A 22,359-nucleotide genomic window follows, 5' to 3' on the forward strand; every position below is an offset into this window, starting at 1 on the left:
CTGATTTTATCACAAGTGGACGGTCCACGCCCATTTTCAAAAAGTTTTCCAAATTTGTATCAAGAGTTTCAATATCAGTCCAACCATCAAATGTCAACCTTCTAGGTGTGTTATTTGCTTAATATTCAGGTGTTTTGTGTTTTCCAAAATGTTTTATATGTAAAAAGTGGGCGTGGTTAGCAATAGATTTCAATAAGATATCTCAATATTTGCTCAAGTTATCGTGTGCACAGACAGACGGGCGGACATGGCTAAATCAATTCCTGTTTTCACCCTGAGCATTTTGATATTTGCAATTCTATATTTATCTCGATTCGTTTATGCCGCGATGATCAACCGTTATGTTACCAAAGTTAATATACTCTGTGTGCATTGCACGCTAAGCACAAAAAGTGGGTGTGGCTTTCAGGCGATTTCGCTTATTTTCAGAGAATGTTTATGCCAAATTTCGTTCGGATTAGGAGATTCGACTTATGGCATTAAAAGTATTTTGGAAAGAGTAACAAAAAAAGGTGCAGGTCACGCCCATTTTTAAAATTTGTTTAAGTTTTGTTCTTAGCTCAACTATACCACTACTAAGGTAGAATATCAGTCAAATGTTATTAAATTAAGGAAAAGTGGGCGTGGTCTTTAACCGATTTTGATTATTCTATCTCGATTCCTTCATACCTGTACAACCAACCGTGCAGAGCACGCTGAGTATAAAAATAAATAAATAAAAAATATGTTATAGCTGCGTTTAATGGTGCAGTATTGGTGTCTCGCATTCAGTTTTCGCTTCGCTCCAATAATTGAGTTATAAAAAAGTAGAAATAACAAATGGTAATAAACTGATATGCGCAAAAACTTATGGTTTAACTACTATCGCCTCATTTAGCAACTTAGCAAATACACCATCGATACTTTTAATTAAACACAGGGACGAAGAGGCAAGTAAAGCTGTACTTAAGTTGTAGTTTTGGCGTTAACTTCCTGTTTGTACACCTTTTTCCATATTAACATAATACACCGGATCCATAGATAACTTTTTCGCTGTGTAATAAATACAAATGCACCTTCCTATAACTGATTTATTGATAATTTTTTAGGACTTGATATGTAACGTTAAAAGTATTTTCACTTCTCTTGTTAAGCATGTTGTATAAAAAATATATATATTTTTTGGACCATTACATTAAGTGCAAAAATCAATATTAAGGCGATTGAGATAAATACAGATGTTTCGCTCACGATTCGCTGATTTAATACTTTTTAACACGCTTATATTAGCTTCACTTGTATGTAAGTTTGAAACTCTCTAGGCTAGGCGTGCAAAGGAGAGTTAGATAATATTTAGGAGACCGATCTAGCGGTAATTATCGAAGACTCGCGGCAGTGGTTAAATAACTCGCTGCAAAACGAGTTGTGCTTAATAGCGGATACACGAACCTCTGTTAGCCATAGCCTATAGCTGAATGATCAGCTGCGATGAATAGTGGACACACACACTTAGTGGAGAATAGTGTAGAGATAAAATGGAGAGACACACTTCAGTTGCAGCTGAGTATAATGCATACTGAAATTTAGTATTTGTATGGACTACAAAACTTAAAAGTGTTGATGTAATGCGCATAAAAAAACACCGCTAATATCGAACTAAAAAGTTAAAAATTATTTTTTAAAATATGAATTGGAAAGCTTATACTCCAAGAAGGATGAGATAAATGCCGCGTTATTATCTATTCATTTAATATTGGCAGAACAACTATCTACGACTACATTAATGGAATGTTTCGACCGCATTAAGACAGAAGTCGATCAGGAATTACAACAAAAATACAGGTCGCTGAACCGGAAATTGGACAAGCTGGCAGGACGACGAGAAGGTAACCAAAACCAAAAAACTCACCAGTTTCATGACAAGTTCGTTAACCTCACAACAGTGGCCATTACCAAGGAAGAGGCACAACTTCTCGAAAAGGGGCTGAATCACAATATCATGGACCAAAATATAGTAAGAAAAACGGAGCAGGCGATTGTAGATGCGGAGATCGCAATATCATTGATACCACAGGAAGAACAGGAGCACGCAAGACACATGTGCAGGGAAATAATAAAAAAGGAGGTGAAAGCACAGGAAGGACAAAAATCTAATGCAGAGGAGAAAACAATAAAGAATCTACGGCATAAACTAAGGAAAAACAACATTGTCACAACGAAAGCGGACAAAAGAAGCACCACTGCGTTAATCGAAAAAGAGAAATATATATCCAAAACCGAAGATCTCATAGAGGAAATGAAATATCGTAGAATAAGAGAGGATCCCACAGATGAATACCAAAAACAAATCAAAGTTGCTATAAAAATGCAACAAATATAGTAGATTCTAACATGGCACATAGATTGGTCCAAATGAACCCTTCGGCTCCTCCACTGATTTCGCTACCAAAAATCCACAAGCCGGGCACGCCAATGAGGCCCATCATAAATTTAAAATCTGCACCATGTTACAAACTGACCAAATATTTAAAAACGATATTGAAAGATACTCTGGAGCTAAGGAACGAATATGCAATAGCTAACACAAGAGAACTAACAGGGAAACTTGAGACCGTAGAACTAAAAAAGACCAGGGAATTGGTATCTTTTGACATAAAGGATTTATACCCATCAATACCACTATCGGAGACTTTGGACATAGTTAGCTCAACAATAGTACATAATACAAAAAACAAAGTGAAAAGTATGCAAATCACAAATACGCTAAGAACCACTTTACGTCAAAACTATTTTCAATTCAACAATAAAATATACAGACAAACAAACGGTCTTGGAATGAGAAGCCCCACATCAGCAATTCTCATGGAAGTGTTCATGCAAAATCTGGAAGAAAAGTACATACAGGAGCTGAAGTCCAAATTAGGCGTGTCATTTTATGCTAGATACGTGGATGACATAATATGCGTTTTAACTACTAATAACGAAGAGCTTGTACTGGAAAACCTCAACAAGCAGCACGGTAATATAAAATTTACAATGGAAACCGAAAAAGGCGGAGGAATCAACTATCTAGACCTCACGATAAATATTGAAAAAGAAGCCAAAAGATTTAACTATGACATATATAGAAAGCCAACGGCCACCGACACAATAATACAGAACACCTCTTACACAAGAGGCATATAAGAGAGAACTTGAGGTCATATATAATATCGCTGCAAACAACAGATATAAAAAAAAGCACTGGTAGATAAGATCAGAAGGACAAATGGAGAACCAAAAAGAAATAATGAAAAGGAAAATAATAGCTGGACGACTATGACATATACTGGAAAAGCAACATATAAATTGGCAAACTTCTTCAGAAAATACAACATTAACACAGCATTCAAAACATCGGACAATCTACGGCGAAAACTAAGAACTAACACTAACTCAGAGCATCCGTTTAGAATCACGGCGTATTATACAAGCTTACCTGCGGATGCCAACATAGTTACATAGGACAAACGGGACGGCAAATAAGAACGAGGTTCAGAGAACATATTAGAGATTACAACGAAAAAATACGGAATCCAAATATTATACCAGAGTTCAACTTCGCGAATCACTTGGTCGAGAATGAATGTTCCCCAGCAAACAAGAATAAAACAGTAAGGGTTCTTCACATACAAGCAAAATGCCGACGTCTCAACGTACTCGAAAACATGGAAATCTACAAACAGAAAACATTCGACGGTAGAATAATAAACGAACAGATAAACACAATTTCTGATTTATTTTATACTAAAAAATAAAAAACACACACCTTAATGTCACTTAAATAATAATTTTTATTTTGTAACTTAAATTACAAAAACAATACAAATTGTTTCGACACTCGCGTGGTGCCTTCTTCTGGTGATATTATAATATTTTAATTATTGTTAAGTATTGCTAGGCTTTATTTGCCATCTGATGGACAATGGTTAGTTGACACAAACAACTGAAGAAGGCACCACGCGAGTGTCGAAACAATTTGTATTGTTTTTGTAATTTAAGTTACAAAATAAAAATTATTATTTAAGTGACATTAAGGTGTGTGTTTTTTATTTTTTAGTATAAAATAAATGAACGTTGTCACTTACCACTCAAAACAAAACATTCAACAATTTCTGATACAATATTCGATCTTTTAAAACTTGTTTACAAGAAACAAAGTAATCACACAGGTACAACAGACAAACACACAACAACAAATAAACACATAACAATTAACGCACGAAAACAACAAACCCACAAAGAAGGTCAAATGAATAAAATTACTGATTTTTACCTGCCTAGTCGATCAGTAAAAACTACCCTCGGTTCTGAGTGAAAACACAGCACATACACCTAAGTATGCGCAAGCATAAATTTTGACAATACCTGGTCATGTACCTACGAACTATAAATACAGGACAAACGACAACAACAGATCAGAACGAAAATCGACACTGATGTTGGCACAACGCCGAAACCGGTTTGTCTCAAAACCAAATTTGGCAAGTTTACGGAAAATCCTTCCAATATACATCATTTCAAAACAAGTTTAGTACAATAATACTTAAAAAGTAAAAACAAAAGTTTCAAGCTAATAACTAGTATTATTAGTTCTTTAAACCATGCCACAAATGCGATATATTTTTTTCCATACAAAATTGTATGAGATTTTGCTCACGTTTGTCAGCAGCTTTGTTCAAAAAGCAATTGCATATTCTGTTGCGATTCATGTATTTTTCAAATAAAAATTGTACAGGTTTTCTATCATGATTTAAAATAAAAATAATGTAATTATTTATGGGTTATCGAGTGGAAAAAATTTGTAAGATATCGGATGCCCTAGTGCATATGTCTGTAAGTGCTACCGAGTACAGAGGGTATGCTGTCAAACCTTTTCAACAAAAAACCAAATCAACAATCCGAAATTTATCCAGATAGATATCAGGACCACAGCTTTGTTGTTGCATTTGCATGTTAAATTTTTATCGGTATCTGGATCAGGTTTCATTGGAACGCAACTAATGTCAGCCCTATTACCAACAAATCTCACTTTGAACTGAGAATGAAGTTCTCAACCGAACAGCTCTCTCACTTTCATTGTACGTGCGCCTATATACGGTTAGAAATCATGAAGAGCGTCGATAAGATAATATAAAATTGGGTGGGTCTACAAGTGCGAGAGAAAAACGTGTTTTGGGAGACTTATAGCTCTTGTGCTGGTAAGGCCATTGCATTCGTTGGAATAAATTATTTCGTCTATGAAGGTATGCCTATCGAAACTTATCGAGCGGTATCAGGGGTCTGCTTCTATTGGTGCTTCTAAAAGGCGACGCTTATTGCAAAACAGGGATGACTAGGGAGTTTTGTTGAACTCGGTTAAAATTGCCTAATCGGTTAAGCACTCCCACGCCCACTTTCGATCCCACGGCCACTCACACTTTCAACTCACTGACATTCCCACCTCCTCTTACACTCTTAGCCCCACTTTTTTCTCACTTTCACTCCCACTCACATTTCCACTTCCACTTTCACTCCCTCTTCCACTCCTACTGTCACTCTCAATCCGACTTCCACTCCAACTTTTATGGTTAGAGATTCTTCAACCGAGATACGGCAACATCGTATAGAACTCTGCGATCGGACGCTTTTGAACAAAATTTTTGAGGTCGGGCGTCTTGAAATTGCAGTCAAGATAGGGTAATTTCACTCAGCAGTCGGAATGTGACTTTCAAAAGTTTTCTAGGGAATTTATGAGGCAGATTTTTGTGCCTTTGATATTGGAAACCTTGCAGTAGCAAAAATAAGCTCAGGATCGTGAACAAGGCATATGCCGAAGATATCACACTTGACTTATCCACAATGGACCTAAGTTCTATGAAATTATAACACTAAATTTTTTTTTCATACATTAAAAGTTTTTTGGCCAGAAGTGCAACATGTGAAGCAAAAATTGAGATTCTTTAAAAGTTGCTTGTCGTACACCCATTTAAAGGTTTTGGTTTTTTAGCAACACAAAAGCGCGTAAGCACGACTAGGTTGTTTCTGTTCTCCCTAATGCTTTCATTTCTCTGAGCTTATATCATAAGTCTTTCGATAAAATGAACTAAGCTTTCATTTCTCTGGGCTTACATCATAAGTCTTTCGATAAAATGAACTAAGCCTTATATAAAGTGCAACACTTTCAAACGGTGTGCACAAAACCTACAAAGTTTTACGACGTAAAAATTTTATTAGCCATCACCATTAAAGTTTACAGTAAGGACTGTATGATGCATAGAGAGACTTGTTGCTGACCGGCATTTCATGTCGCAAACAGCTGTGTTATATCGGTTAGTTGTTGCATGCTGCAACTGCAAACACTTAATTTTTTTCCTTTTTTTTGCCTCGCCACGTTTGAGTTGAATTAGGTCAGTTGCTCTCTTGTAACGCCGCTGCACATCGTTGCAATGACTTTCCCACATAAACGTTGAATAGAAATGGTGACGATGCAACTAACTCTAGGCGAAGTTATGGCTACATAAACAACGGCAATATCCTGTTTATGGGAATTTATTACCTACATGTTGTGACGAGTTGACAAAGGAGGAAAACTAACGGCAAAATAGTTGATATATTGGAATTTTTAGTAATCGCCGGCTATAAAGTGAAGAAACCCATAAATTTATGTTTGTAATATTAATGAGACATTTAATAGGCAATTTACACAATTTAAAATATTTATTAATTTCATTTAAATGGCATTGAGTTCTATGAAGCTTATATTTGGTATTTCATTAAACAGTAGTTTCTCTTAAAGACCCAAAATTTGTTATTGAAGAGCCATTTATTAAATCTTAGTAAATATTCTGAAATATTTGGATAAATAGGGAGACGTTTTCTGTAAACAAAGGAGTGACTTGTCGTCTTGCAATCTCCATGATAAAACTTCCAATGAAGACCTTTGCAACTAACCAATCACCCTATTTCTAGAGATAACTATAAGGCGGTTCGGATATTTCTATTAGTATTGGGCGACATCAAATGGTAACCACGCCCCCATTTTCGATATCAAAAATTTCGAAGAATAGAAAAAAAGACTCACAAAGTGATGAAACTTGGTAAGTGTTTGTTTTGATGACACAAAATATAAATTTCGTCAAATTTTGCAAAATGAAAAAAGTAGAAATGTAAATTAAAGTTTTGCCAGCTGTAAATCAAAGGCATTGAAGATATCTCAATGAAATTTTCCGGAAAGCAATGAGAACGTTACATACACAGGGTGAAAATAACAAAGTCAGTTAGCGACCGCGCCCACTTAAGATATTGTTTAAAATTCCAATCTAACAAAATCTTCAACGGCTTTAAATTACTAAATCCTCCCTCCCCCGCATCTTTTAGGTAGTCTTGCTATAACTCAATATATTGGTATTAAAGGTTTGCAAAATCAGACTATAACACCGCCCACTTTTTCAATATATCCATGAATATACATACGAGTATATAACCTTAAGTTATAGTACCAACAATTAGGTCAAACTTCGTAGTCAATTGTTTTCAAATTTGAAAAGTTAAGCGCTGGCATCTTCACTCTTTACTTCATTTCTTCCTATATATGTATATCTTGGGGTGTGTCTATTTGCGTGGTATATTTTGAAAAAGTAGACAGATCTTCCGCAGGACTGCATGAGGTCTTTTAAGACACAATCAAGTTTTGTTTGATTTTCACTTCGTGTAGGATTTTGACCATTCAGGAACCATTTTCGGGTCATTACGGCGCTCTTTAAGGATCATTTGTGAATTATTTTCGGTATAGTACCGGGCTATTTCGGGATAATTTCAGGATTGTTTATAGGGATCTTTTCAGACTCTCAGCCTATCACATCTGAATTGCTTTCGGGGCTACTTTTAGCATAATTTCGGGGCTGCCGGGATTATTTCGGTACAGGGGGTGGCGCAGTAAAGCAGCTTATTTCTATTTAGCAATATTGACCCAGTGAAGGTTCAATACCGGATTGACCGCTCACTTGACCCTAGAGAGCCAACGGACTCAGAATATTAATCACAGATCACAGCGTACCGAATTATCCAAATCTTCACAAAAACTTCGGGGTGTCGGGCAAAATACTCATCTTTTCCCAACGTTACACGCTTTTACTCTAATCTAGCACATTTCCTTCCTTAGCTAAAGAGTATTTAGAAGCGTGGTTGTTCGTTTCCGCAAATCCGACATCCTTTGTGTATGCTTTGCAAAATGATTGATGTGGTGAGTCCAAAGCCCAGCGCAGAGGCCAGACTACCGGATTGTAAAATATAATTTACACACTTACAAAAATGAAAAGACAGACATCACTTGAAGCTACATTTTTAGGATGTAATAATACAATGATTGCTAGAAAAGTTATGGTGTCTTGTCGGGATAATGTATCGACGGGATTTGGTCGAGTTTGACTTATGCCTGGTAGGCATTTCAGCGTATATGTGTTTTGCAGGAAACAATTTTAATAATTTCTTCTTATTTGAGTGGAAAAAGTTCGAGCAAAAAATTTTCCTATGTTAAAGTTTTGGGGATCGCGGGGATACCCATAGCATTTTCATGACGAATCATGCATAGCTTTTATTTTTCGGACTTTTTTGAAAAAAAAAAAAACATAAAAATCCGGACTTTTATTTTTTGAGGGCAGAATAAAGCTCCGTCTCTATAACTAAGTCATACAAAGGACCTTTAATAGATCGTTTTCTGTTGAAACAAGAAGGATTCGGTATGAAAAAAGTTCGTTTCATTTGGATGTGCCGTTTCATAGTTATATGAACGGACGTTTATGCTTATTCCATATAAAATACATGTCCGGATTTAATATGCTCCTACGGACTAAACAATTAAAAGTCCGAAAATAATAGCTGTAGCTTCCGTCCCACCAATTTATAGGAAAAATTAAAAGGAGCGCACGTAAATTGGAAGAGAAGCTCGGCCTAAAATATCTTCGGAGGTTATCACGCCTTACATTTATTTATTTTAAAAAATGAAAAGAAAAAAAGAAAAAAAAATCAGTAGAAGTTTTGATTTCAGAAAATGTGATCTCTAAATTAATTTATATTGGACGCATTGCTGTTAAGCTATTTGTATAGCTAATTTTGGCAATCACCAATCTTTAATAATATTTTGCCAAATCGCAATGCCAATTACTTCTTATGATTTCCCAAAAATGGATTAAATAATAAACCGCTCGCCGTTGTGAGCAAAAACTGCTTGTCTATTTAGCTTTTCGCTTAACACTCTGTTGTATGTGTGTATGTAATAATGCTGGAATTTAGATCACAAATATAATAAATAAATCGCTTTAAATCAATTATGATTTCTATTTTTTTATTATTATTTATGTGACACACTAAACGCCATCGATGGCTACGCTCAGATTTTCCACTTTTTCATGCCACCAATTCGCTCTAACCGAAAGTTATCAAATTTTTTCAATTATTGTAAGCGGATTAAAATTTCAAATAAACTCAAATCGCGACTAACAGCGCGTAATAATAATAACAACAACAAGAGCAGCAAATACGAGATGAAATTTATTGAAAAAAGATTCTTTGCAGAAAATGACTGACACTCCGAAAACTTTTCGACTTGCGATAACACTTTTCTAGTATTCTTCGATTGTTGTTGTACACTTTGGAGCGTCTGCTAAGGAACTGATTTAGTAGAAAAGTTGGTTGGAGTTCAATAGCATAGAAAGAAATATGATTTATTTACTAACCAGATTGCACAGTTACAAATTTTGTGTCTAAGTGCAGTGCAGCAGAGAAAGAGAGGCAGACAGTTGTTGCAACAAAAGCGCACATGCACCGGGGGCGCTGGTAGAAGTAGCAACGCAAGCGGAAAGAAAAATAGTAAGAAGACGTTAGTTGAAGCATCGTTGAATACATAGTTAGCCGCTTTAGTTTTTCCTCGCTTCAAAAATCTGCGCTTCTGCAACTTTTTTCTTTATCTGCATGTTGCAAGTTGCAACCGCAGACATCTAGCGCAGTCATGGCTCTCGGCAACTTGTTGGCCATTTGGTCAGTCTAGCTGTGTTGAGAAGACCAGTTAAGTCAGCTTGAGGTACGCATTGGTGTTTTCTTTTTCTTTTGTACATGCGGCATTGCGTCGATTTTTGTTTAACTGCATTAATCGGCCAAGCGTGCCACAAAGCCAGGTTCCAGTTGTGACTGCTTATCGTAAAGCAGTTTTGAGCAGCTGTTTTTCTACTTCTTCTTGAACTGATGCTCTTAAATTTCAAAAAGTATTGCCATATTGCTCGATGGCTGTGGGTGTCGGTGGGAAATCAAATGTAGTTTTTCTTGGCTTTAACAGGTTTTAGCTGCCGCGGCTGTTCTTGCTGTTATCACATTAGCGGTTGTAACCAGGTTCGTTAACTACTTTTTTGGAATACCGTTAGGCTTATTAAGGTTTACCAAACATTTCAGATGTGGATAGAGTTAAGGAATCTTATCACACACATTAATCACTATCGAACCTGAACAACTCCGCTCAGTCACTGTTCTTTACTGAATTGATTCGAGATGCAGCGACATGCACATGGAAAAATAGGTGGGGTCATTCCACGCAGGATATACATTTCGTAGGTCTGGGTTGAATCTGAATAAGCAAGAGTTTAGCGTAGCTGTATCCAGGTAAGAGTTGTGCCAGAATGACATGCTTATCCGTGGGGAGTCTGCTTTTATCAACTGCGAGCTTCGGGGTACGTGGGATTAGCCGACTCTTCATGGGTGAGACTAAGAGTCTCAATCAGAAGTCTGCTTGGATTCCAGGTTTAGTTTCTCTGATTTATGGGGAGTATTCCCGTCTCACTGTGAAGATGATGTTCGGGAGCCATATGAAGACATCCCATAGCATTTCTGAGCCTGGCATTTTAAGAGGCCTGCAGCTGCCCCAAGCCCTGTCAGCGAGGGACTTGAGAATTGCGGCTACATGCTCGCCCAAATTCAGTTCGTTATCGAACGTCACACCCTAAAGTTTTGCATGCCATGGACATGGATGATATTGCCAAAAACTGCCACGTTCACGTCGGAAATAAGATCACCGTGGACTTGGTCTTTGATAGTGCCAAGTTACGCGAGGCGAAAAAATTTGAGGCTAGAAAGATAGTTAATTTTACGGTATAGATTATTAGGAAGGGCTATTGTTGCCGTTAGCTTGCAAACAATCTTTGAAGAGACGTTACAGATGAGAGTAGTTAAGCTCTGAGCTTCACTTAAAACAAAGGGTCATCGCCTAAAGTACTCAACTCATCTATAGAAAACAGCTCCCATTCCACTCGGGAAGTTTTTGGATAGTGCTGCCAACTCCGGCCTGATTGACATGGGAATGAAGTCAAACTACTAAGAGATTTACTACTGTCGTTAAGCGATGGTCAACTGTGAAATCTTTGCTTAACCTGAGTAACCACAACAGCATGACATCAATGGGGGGGGGGGGGGGGGGGGGGGGGGATTGGAGGTGGGACTACAAGTGGGTATTCGCGTCGAAGACAATACGCTATCGTTTGTCGATCAGCCTAAAATCTTGGCAGTGGCTCAACATACTTGTCTAACGTTCTCTTACAACCCCAAATAACTTGTCGACTGTAGTTCTGCAAAGGCAGGGAGATATTACTGGCTACTTACAAATCAATAGGGTATGAGCTAGGGATCATTAATATGATTGGAAAGTGAAAATTAATCTGCTTTCAAAGCAAATAAATATCATCATCACGAGATCCGGATATCAAAGATATCCATAAGGAATAGAATGAAGTTAGCCTTGAGTGACGCCGGTACGACGGTTGGCTACCTCGAAACTGTCAGTAGCCTAATATGTTTTTATCAGGGGCCGCACAACAGAGACTGCGAACAAGCAATTTTTGGACACAGAGGGAGCCTTCAATAACGTTCGGCTAGAAGCAGTAAAAACCGTTTTTATATTTGTATACCATTTGTAATTATAGATTCGGAAAGATGAGAAGTGATCTGGCCCAGCATATGCGTGGAGAGGGACTCCGCCAGGCAGTTTACCGGCGCCACTCCTCTGGCCTTGTGTTATAGGTAGGATACTTTGCCAGCCCAACATTAACAGGGTTAAAGTGGTGAATACTGGCATCGGGTCCGACGTGGTAGAACAGTTGCTGTCCAGAGACGGCAGAGCTAGACGTGAACCTCTCATATACAGAACTAATATTCATCACCACTAGAATGCAAATCACAAAGTTTTAACCCACCTTCTCTTAATGGTCAAGACATAAGACTTTCCGAGAGTAGCAAATAAGTAACTGGGAGTGCTTTTGATAGCTAAGTATTACTCGAGACTAAACACGGAATATAGGGTCAAAACAGTTTACGGGTTTATGACTGCCTGAAGGGAACATTAGGCAAAAAGTGGGGTCTGAGACCAGAACTCCCGCCATGGATTTAGAAGGCCATTATGTGACCTATCCTAGAATGCGGACCACTGGTGTGGTAGAAGGCGGCCGAAAAGTGCAACGATCTGCAAATGGGGCTATCACAGAGGCAATGAGATCATGCCCTTTGATCACCTTATCAAGGAACTATGCAGGTAACATGAGTTAAGCCTCTCTCTATCCTGCTCAATGTAAATTAATTCTACATTACAGGAAAAACGAACATTATATGTCCTATGACAGTCCTTTTTCCCACAAGAAAAGATGGGACGCTAACCCAGAGATTAGACATCTCGCTTTTATAAAATAAAAAAATAAATGTAAGGCGCGATATCCTCCGAAGAGATCTGAGGCCGAGCTTCTCTTCCAATTTGCGTCGTGCTCCTCTTGATTTTTCCCTACAAATTGGCCGGACGGGACCTACATGTTTTATGCCGACTCCGAACGGCATCTGCAAAGCAGATGAGTTTTCACTGAGAGCTTTTCATGGCAGAAATACACCCGGAGTGCTTGCCAAACACTGCCGAGGGGCGACCCCGCTTAGAAAAATTTTCTTCTAATTGAAAAATCTTATTTCTAAAATTTTGATGTTGCTTTGCCCGGGAGTTGAACCCAGGGCATACGGTGTGATAGGCGGAGCACGCTACCCATCACACCACGGTGGCCGCTTTTATAGATGGATGAAAAATGAACTGTGGCATCTATGCGTCTTACGAACTCAGCAAATGTATTTAAGTCCGAAATGATGGCTAACCAAGATATGTAGTATTGCCAGGCGGTTCCATCGGCTTTCTTGTCAATGACCATAATATCAACAAGTCAAGGAAAGTCTGCGTAGAAAATGCACACAAGAAGGTCAAATGCCGAGCAGATAACTGATAAGAGCAGGAATTAAAGTGGGAATGAAGTCAAACATAAAGATTAGGGGGAAAGGAGCTTAAGAACTAGAAATTAAATGTATAAAGTCCACCAAACACTCATCACACTTCGTCTAAAGATCTCATGATACCACGAAGTGAATGCCTTTCTATGGAGGTCACTATTGTTCCGTAATTGCTGATGTCAACTGCAGCGCATGTGACTACCCACCAAGTCACCCACTAACCAGACAATCAATGTAATCAAACTGACGATGTGAATACCTCCCGCATTCGCCTGACTGTCGGCGCATTGTCAACAACAAAGGCTACAACAGCTATTCTAATCAAGAAAGCTTGTTACGTGTTTTTGTTGCATTTTCTTGTATTTGTTGTTGTTAATTTATTTCATACCAACATTAATAAATTAAATTTGATTAAAATCAATTTAAATTGATTGCATCAGCGATGTTGTTGGGTAAAAGCAAAAACAGTATTTACAATGTCAAGCTTAGGCACAAATAATAACCAAGATAATCAACAACATTGCACAACAGAAAATACGAATAAAGCAAAGAAATAAAAATAAAAAGATAGTCGTACTAAAAGCTATTTAGAAGCACACACACAATGCTAATAGCAAACTTTTGATCTGATTGCTGACCGTCCAGTGGGCCCCATAGCTCATAGCATTAAATGAGTTGAATGTACACTATACATACAAACATTTATCATACAATGCGCTGATTTAATTAAGTTGGTGGTGCCGGTTAGCAGAGATTGACTGCCACAAATGCCGCAGGTCCCGGCCTCGGCCACTGTCATCTCTATTTTCTTACTCACTACTTCCTTTTTTTATATTACGTTGATATTTTAATTTTATCTGCAATCGTCTTTAAGGTATTGTTATATCTTTTGAAGAGCTAAAAACTAATTTATATATTTAAATTATATGAAAATAGGATTCTTTATACATATACATGGCGCATAGACGTGATATGAACATTAGTTTGATTCATGAGCTATAATGGTGATTGAATCATCTGATATAGTGACATGATATGATGTAGTTTGTTGCATTCATTCTCGAAGTAATGTGATGTAGTAAAACAAATGGCCTATTCGCGTCACCATGATTATCAATTTACATGTTTAAAAATTATTTTTCTAGTTCGTTTTACTTTTGTAATAGAGTAACAAAGGCAATATATAATAAGCCCGAAAGTGTTGGTAGTTTGTATAATGTTCAATTAATGTTGACAAAATGAGCCACGACGTAATTTTCAGGTGATGTAAAAAACCAATGCAAGTCATGCAAGTCCATCTGCAACACGGGTAAACAAAGGATATGTACGTATATCTTCGTTATTGACCGATCTCTGCTATATACACGCACCTTCTGGGTAAATTGCATGCGTCATAGTTGCCAGGACTTTAGCAGCCATCTTGCCCAAGACCGATACAATCACAACGAAGAATCTCTGGCCGAACAAAGGTTACGCTCTATTAGTTTCTTATCATTTCCGATCTGATATATGACCTTAGTGAAAGTTTTCCAGGGTGCTAACTATCGAAGGGGATTTAAAGATGAGTTGCACTATTATAATACAAAGTCACGTTATACGAATTCATTAAAAATCACCGACTTAGAAGGTGTTCCGATCCGTACACGACATAACCAGCAGAAGAAAGTTGAGTCTCCCACTGCATTCGAAGGTGGAAGTTATCTTGGACTAATATCCCGTTTTTAATTTGCTTAAAAAGACTTTAAGTGGTTTGTGGTGTGGCAGCAATATTTTTTAGACAATAAGCGCCGATTGATTAGATGAACAAATCTTTTTAGATGCTGTGATGTCGTAGCGATATTATGTACTTATACTTAACACTGGTGGACAAAATAGCATGGAGTTTTTCTTTTTTTCTCACTAATTTGGGGTCGCTTAGTTCAAATCTGCCCTCAAATTCCTTCTAGCATATTTCAAATACATTTCTAAATCATTTCCGAAACCGAGCTCTGAAAAGGTAAAAGCTAGGATTGTCGATGCCCCACAGAACAGATAACTAATTTGGGATACAGAGTTCACTAGCCGCATGGAAGCACCCGAAAGATCTACAAGGGACGAGATCTTTGGGTTTGAAAAAACTTTACAGGAAACAGGAAGTCACCTCACTTTTCTGAGCATATCGATCAACTGATGCTACACTTTCAACATCTGGGTGTAAACACGAGTATCAAGATGCACTTACTCCAAATCCACCTGGATCGTTTTCCTGAAAATTTAGGCGACCTCAGTAAAGAGCAGGGTGAGCGGTTTTATCAGGACATCTGCACTATGGAATAGCAATATCAAGGAGATTGGAACGCGCATATGTTAGCTGATTACTGCTGGAGCATTCAGAGTAGCCTTCCTGAATCAACTCATTAAAGAAAATCTCTTAAAAGAAAACTTAACTCGATGTAATTGATAATAACAAAGTCTATTTATTAAAAGAAAAAATATTTTTACTAAAAACTTTACTACTAAATATTTCGGAGACTAGAGCTGCTAGGAAAAAAATTGCTTCTATATATGAAATAAGGACAAAAAAGTACACTGAACCAAAAACGTACATGTTTTCTTGAGAAAGTTTCATAGAAATTCACTCCGACTTTTTCTTAAAATTTAAGAAAAATTGCATATAATTTAAGAAAATTTGCGTATAATCTAAGAAAAAATTCGTAAAATTGTATTTATGACAAAAATTCCTTCTTATAATATAAGAAACCATGTATATCTTAATGTATTTATATTCTTAAATTCTATGAATACCGTTTTTGGAGGTTTTCTTAAAATATACGCACTTTTCCTTAGTATACATGCACTTTTTTGGTTCAGTGTACTTTAGCAATCATGCATAAGATCCCATCCAACTGAACCTGTGTCGACCGGTGTAATATATCAGTAGCACGAACGAGTTTATAAGTTATGTGATATTGTCATGGTCTAGAGTAGATATTGTCAAAATCAAACATAAATTGAATTATATCAGCTGTGATGTCAAAGTGTTATGAAGTAGAGAAACACTATCAGAAATACCCAGTGACGCCGCGACAATGTGATGTGATCATGTTACAATATGACGGCGAAGCGATGTGATGAAAAAACTCACTTATGTAAATATGACGGCGTTAGCATTGTTGTGACAGATTTCTTATAACTTAATTTAGTGCCATGACGACGAGTTGGCAATGTGTAAATAAACTATATAACTACACACAATTCCTTGTTATATGAGAATATTTTACGCAATGTTATTGTTACCATTTTGTCTGTAAGAATATTTTGCAATTTTTTAAAATGTTTTGGTCTGGGATGGACACGCACAACGAATTTGCCTTCAATTCGGGCCAATCTCCCACCTTGCGCCCACTTTCCAACGAAGGTTTTTTCGCTTTTACTTATTTATAATGTTATCGTCCACGATTCGAGTATTTTGAGTTTCGTCAAAATTGGTGAATGGATACTTTGGGTTTCCCCGGTACGTTTACAATTTAAGAAAGGGACTCGGTGTCGAATCGAGAACTTGGCGACCAGCCATAACCGGAGGTAAAAATAAAATTAGTCTGTAATTTAGCGACAGAGTACTCTTCTCTGATACGGATGAGGGACCAACAAAGCACAACATCCGGGGGTGTTCCTCAGGTGTGCTGCAAATCGGCCTTCCAGGAGGCAAGCAAATTGTCGGCTATGCAGATGATATTGTCGCAGTAGCAGTGGCCAAGAAACTGGATCTGCTCCAAGTATTATGCAATGACGCCGTAGCAAGGATAAAGGAAAGGTTGACGAACATGGGGCTGGAAATGGCTAGCAATAAGAGAGAAATGGTGTTGGTGACCTCAAAGCGGACTGTGTATGAGTTATTTCTAACCATAGGAGATTATCAAATAAAGTCAAAGCCTTTCTTGAAATATTTAGGATAAAACCTTGACTCAAAACTAACTTTTAAGGAGCACTTCAGGGCGGTGGGGGAGAAAGTCTCTACAGTTAGTGGAGCCCTAATGCGAATAATGCCCAACATTGGCGGCCCAGGCGAAGCTACCCGTCAGCTATTATCCAACGTAGCCAGCTCGATATTATATGCAGCACCAGTATGACAGAGGTCTAAAATGACCCACCAAAAAGAGATACTAGCAGCCTACAGTATTACTGCTATACGAATAGCATGTGCTTATCGGAAAGTGTCCGACGACGTGATCTTTGTTTTATCTCGAAAAGTCCCAGTAGATCTACTGTCAAACCGATCTGTATCGCATTGGAATCGGCCGACCATCTGAAGATGCCAAGAAGAGAGCAAGTTCACGAACATTAGTTAGATGGCAAGAAAGGTGGGAAGAATCGAGGAAAGGGCGCTGGACCTTCATGTTAGTTCGGATATAGCGAACCACCACCTCATGCAGATATTGACGAGGCTCGGCGGTTTCTCGGAGTATCTACATAAGAGTAGGATAGAGGAGGATCCTTTCTCTCTACACTGTCCCACCGCATTGGAAAACGCAGAACACGTAATGCGTCATTGACCTCATTTTCACGGTAGGCTTTCGCTTAAGCCCCGAAGATCATTGGGTTTCTTTTAAACGGTTTTATTTAGCTTGACTTGACAGGCTGGTTGGCTGGCTGGCACGAATTTTGTAATTGAAATTTAAGTAACTTCCCGATAAGCTACAAGGTTGAAACTTGGAATATAGTTCAGAACCCGTTGGCAATGCAATAATAAGAAAAAAATCGCCGCTAGGTGGCGCAAGGATTGAGATATTCACAAAAATCGTATTGGTGGTCCGATTTGGCTCATATTTGGAACACATAATACATACAAGAATAGAAAGCGACCTATGAAAAAAATCGCCGCTAGGTGGAGCAAATATCGAGATATTCAAAAAAATCGTATTTGTGGTCCGATTTGGCCCATATGTGGAACAAATATAAATAGGGAAGCTGCTTTGACGACAATCAATCATTATACTCAGCGTGCTTTGCACACAGAATATATTAACTTTGATTGGATAACGGTTGGTTGTACAGGTATAAAGGAATCGAAATAGATATAGACTTCCATATATCCAAATCATCAGTATCGAAAAAAAATTTGATTGAGCCATGTCCGTCCGTCTGTCTATCCGTTAACACGATAACTTGAGTAAATATTGAGATATATTCACCAAATTTGGTACACGAGCTTATATGGACCCATAATAGATTGGTATTGAAAATGAGCGAAATCGGATGATAACCACGCCCACTTTTTATATATATAACATTTTGGAAAACACAAAAAACCTGATTATTTAGTAAATAATACACCTAGAATGTTGAAATTTGAAGTGTGGACTGATATTGAGACTCTTGATAAAAATTTGAAAAAAAAAAATGTTTAAATGGGCATGACACCGCCCACTTGTGATAAAATCAATTTTCAAATATTATTAATCATAAATCAAAAATCGTTAAACCTATCGTAACAAAATTTGGCAGAGGTTCCCTCTACTATAAGGAATGCTTTGAAGAAAAATTAACGAAATCGGTTAAGAACCACGCCCACTTTTATATAAAAGATTTTTAAAAGGGTCGTGGACGAATAAAATAAGCTATATCTTTGCAAAAAAGAGCTTTATATCAATGGTATTTCATTTCCCAAGTGTATTTATAACAATAAATAGGAAAAACTTCAAATTTAAAAAAATGGGTGTGGCACCGCCGCTTTTATGACTAAGCAATTTTCTATGTTTCGGGACCCATAACTCGAAGAAAAACTAACGGATCGTAATAAAATTGGGTACACAAATGTTCCCTATAGTAGAAAATATTTCTTGTAAAAATGGACGTCATCGGTTAAAGACCACGGCAACTTAGATATAAAACAAGTTTAAAAGGGTCGTAGACTAAAATAATAAGCTATAACTTACCAAAAAATAGTTTTGAAACAATGATATTTCACTTATCAAATTTTATTTTAAGAGGAAATGGGGAGACATTTTTTTTAACGGGCGGTGCCACGTGTTATGTAGAAAAGCAATTTATCTGAAATGTACAATTGAAGCTCACGATGAGTATATTATGTTCGGTTATACCCGAACTTAGACATCTTTACTCGTTTTAAGTTGTGCTTGTTTTACGGGCATGGCACTAATTGAGATATGAAATTCAATGACGTAATTTAGTAGATTCTACATTTTAAGATGCCACATTGAGCAATCTGGCATTTGATCCCTTCCTTTTTTTGTCATTTTAATTTTGGTTGTCCCTATTCGTTAGCCAATTCTTCGATCTCATTTTTCTGAAAAGGAGAAACGTGGACAAGACACAGAGATAGAGGAGATTTTATAGAAGAAAGGGAAGTAGAGGAAGTGAAAGTTATTGAAAAGCTAATAGAAAGAAGACACAAAAATGAAAATTGAGAGGAAACCATTTCGGGTAAAGGGAAAAAATGTATTGCTAAGTTACACCCAGATGAAATGAGGAAGACAGATAGCTTTGCAATCGGGAAACGTCTACCAGGCGGATCCTGCTCCATGTACCAGTAAGTATTAGTATTTATAAAAACAAAAACAACAGGATTTATGTAGGCCAACTTTCGTTAAATCTGACAGGTTCGTTCGTTCCTGTGAAGTGCTAGTCAGCTATACATTGAACTTTTTAGGATAGCATACCTCAGAAAAGTATTCGATCGATACACATTGCTAAATAATTTAAAAAATAAAGTAGCATTTCTTACCTGATAGTCTCTGTTAGAAAAGAGACTCGTTGATGCTGATTCAGAAAATACGCTGTCATGTGATTGAGAGAGTGGATCGTGGCTGTAGTCACTGTAAAAGATATCAGATGATAGTACTTAGAAATTTAATGATTTTGTGTATACATTAACAATATATGTAAGTATGTTGAACTCATTATGTAAGCTACACCTTTTCCAACTGAGTTTGTAAAAAGGTAAAAGGATAAACTCCGAAGAAATTTTAGGCCGAGCTTCTCATCCAATTTGCGTCGTGCTCTTTTTTAATTTTTGCTACAGATTGGAGGGGTGGGACATACTCGTTTTATGCCGACTCCGAACGGCATCTGCAAGGCAGATGAGTTTTCACTGAGAGCTTTTAATGGCGGAATTACACTTGGAGTGCTTGCCAAAACAATGCCGAGGGGCGATTCCGCTTAGAAAAATTTTCTTCTGATTGAAAAACCTTGTTTCTAAAATTTTGATGTGCTTTGCCCGGGGCGTGAACATAGGATCTTCGGTGTGGTAGGCGGAGCACGGCGGCCTCCGGTTTTATGGAAACAAATAACAAAGGATAGAGATCTAGGAGTTTGTGATCGTTCTCAGTTAATTTTTATACTCAGTTGAGCAGAGCTCACAGAGTATATTAACTTTGATTGGATAACGGTTGGTTGTACAGGTATAAAGGAATCGAGATAGATATAGACTTCCATATATCGAAATCATCAGGATCGAAAAAAATTTTGATTGAGCCATGTCCGTCCGTCCGTCCGTCCGTTAACACGATAACTTGAGTAAATTTTTGGTATCTTGATGAAATTTGGTATGTAGGTTCCCGCGCACTCATCTCAGATTGCTATTTAAAATGAACAATATCGGACTATAACCACGCCCACTTTTTCGATATCGAAAATTTCGAAAAACCGAAAAAGTGCGATAATTCATTACCAAAGATGGATAAAGCGATGAAACTTGGTAGATGAATTGAACTTATGACGCAGAATAGCAAATTTGTAAAATTTTGGACAATGGGCGTGGCACCACCCACTTTCAAAAGAAAGTAATTTTAAAGTTTTGCAAGCTGTAATTTGGCAGTCGTTGAAGATATCATAATGAAATTTGGCAGGAACGTTACTACCATTACTATATGTATGCTTAATAAAAATTAGCGAAATCGGAAAACGACCACACCCACTTTTAAAAAAAAAAAATTTAAGGTCAAATTTTAACAAAAAATTTAATATCTTTACAGTATTAAGTAAATTATGTCAACATTCAACTCCAGTAATGATATGGTGTAACAAAATACAAAAATAAAAGAAAATTTCAAAATGGGCATGACTCCGCCCTCTTTCATTTCATTTGTCTAGGATACTTTTAATGCCATAAGTCGAACAAAAATTTACCAATCCTTGTGAAATTTGGTAGGGGCTTAGACTCTAGGACAATAATTGTTTTCTGTGAAAAAGGGCGAAATCGGTTTGAAGCCACGCCCAGTTTTTATACACAGTCGACCGTCCTTCCGCTCGGCCGTTAACACGATAACTTGAGCAAAAATCGATATATCTTTACTAAACTCAGTTCACGTACTTATCTGAACTCACTTTGTATTGGTATAAAAAAATGGCCGAAAACCGACTATAACCACGCCCCTTTTCGATATCGAAAATTACGAAAAATGAAAAAATGCCGTAATTCTATACCAAATACGAAAAAAGGGATGAAACATGGTAACTGGATTGGTTAATTGACGTAAAATATAACTTTAGAAAAAAACTTTGTAAAATGGGTGTGACACCTACCATATTAAGTAGCAGAAAATGAAAAAGTTCTGCAGGGTGAAATCAAAAGCCCTTGGAATCTTGGCAGGAATACTGTCTGTGGTATTACATATAAAATAAATTGGCGGTACCGACAGATGATGTCCTGGATCACCCTGGTCGACATTTTGGTCGATATCTGGAAAACGCCTTCACATATACAACTACCACCACTCCCTTTTAAAACTTCCATTAACACCTTTCATTTGATAACCATATCGTACAAACAAATTCTAGAGTCACCCCTGGTCCACCTTTATGGCGATATCTTGAAAAGGCGTCCAACTATAGAACTAAGGCCCACTCCTTTTTAAAATACTCATTAGCACCTTTCATTTGATACCCATATCGTACAAACACATTCTAGAGTCACCCCAGGTCCACCTTTATGGAGATATCTTGAAAAGGCGTCCACCTATAGAACTAAGGCCCACGCCCTTTTAAAATACTCATTAACACCTTTCATTTGATATCCATATCGTACAAACAAATGCTAGAGTCACCCCTGGTCCACCTTAATAG

At 37.4% G+C, this 22,359-nt stretch overlaps 1 protein-coding gene across 6 annotated transcripts in view; it reads right to left on the bottom strand.

The window, feature by feature from the left end:
* Positions 1 to 22,359, bottom strand: part of LOC137244052 (serine-rich adhesin for platelets) — a 403,539-nt gene that overhangs the window by 39,981 nt on the left and 341,199 nt on the right. For all 6 annotated transcript variants that reach the window (XM_067772531.1, XM_067772529.1, XM_067772530.1 and 3 more), the window contains one exon: positions 20,021 to 20,111. In XM_067772531.1, the coding sequence (XP_067628632.1) occupies positions 20,021 to 20,111 (91 nt within the window). The remainder of the gene's footprint in view (positions 1 to 20,020; positions 20,112 to 22,359) is intronic.

The sequence above is a fragment of the Eurosta solidaginis genome, chromosome 3, assembly GCF_040869045.1.
Source record: "Eurosta solidaginis isolate ZX-2024a chromosome 3, ASM4086904v1, whole genome shotgun sequence".
Taxonomy (NCBI): domain Eukaryota; kingdom Metazoa; phylum Arthropoda; class Insecta; order Diptera; family Tephritidae; genus Eurosta; species Eurosta solidaginis.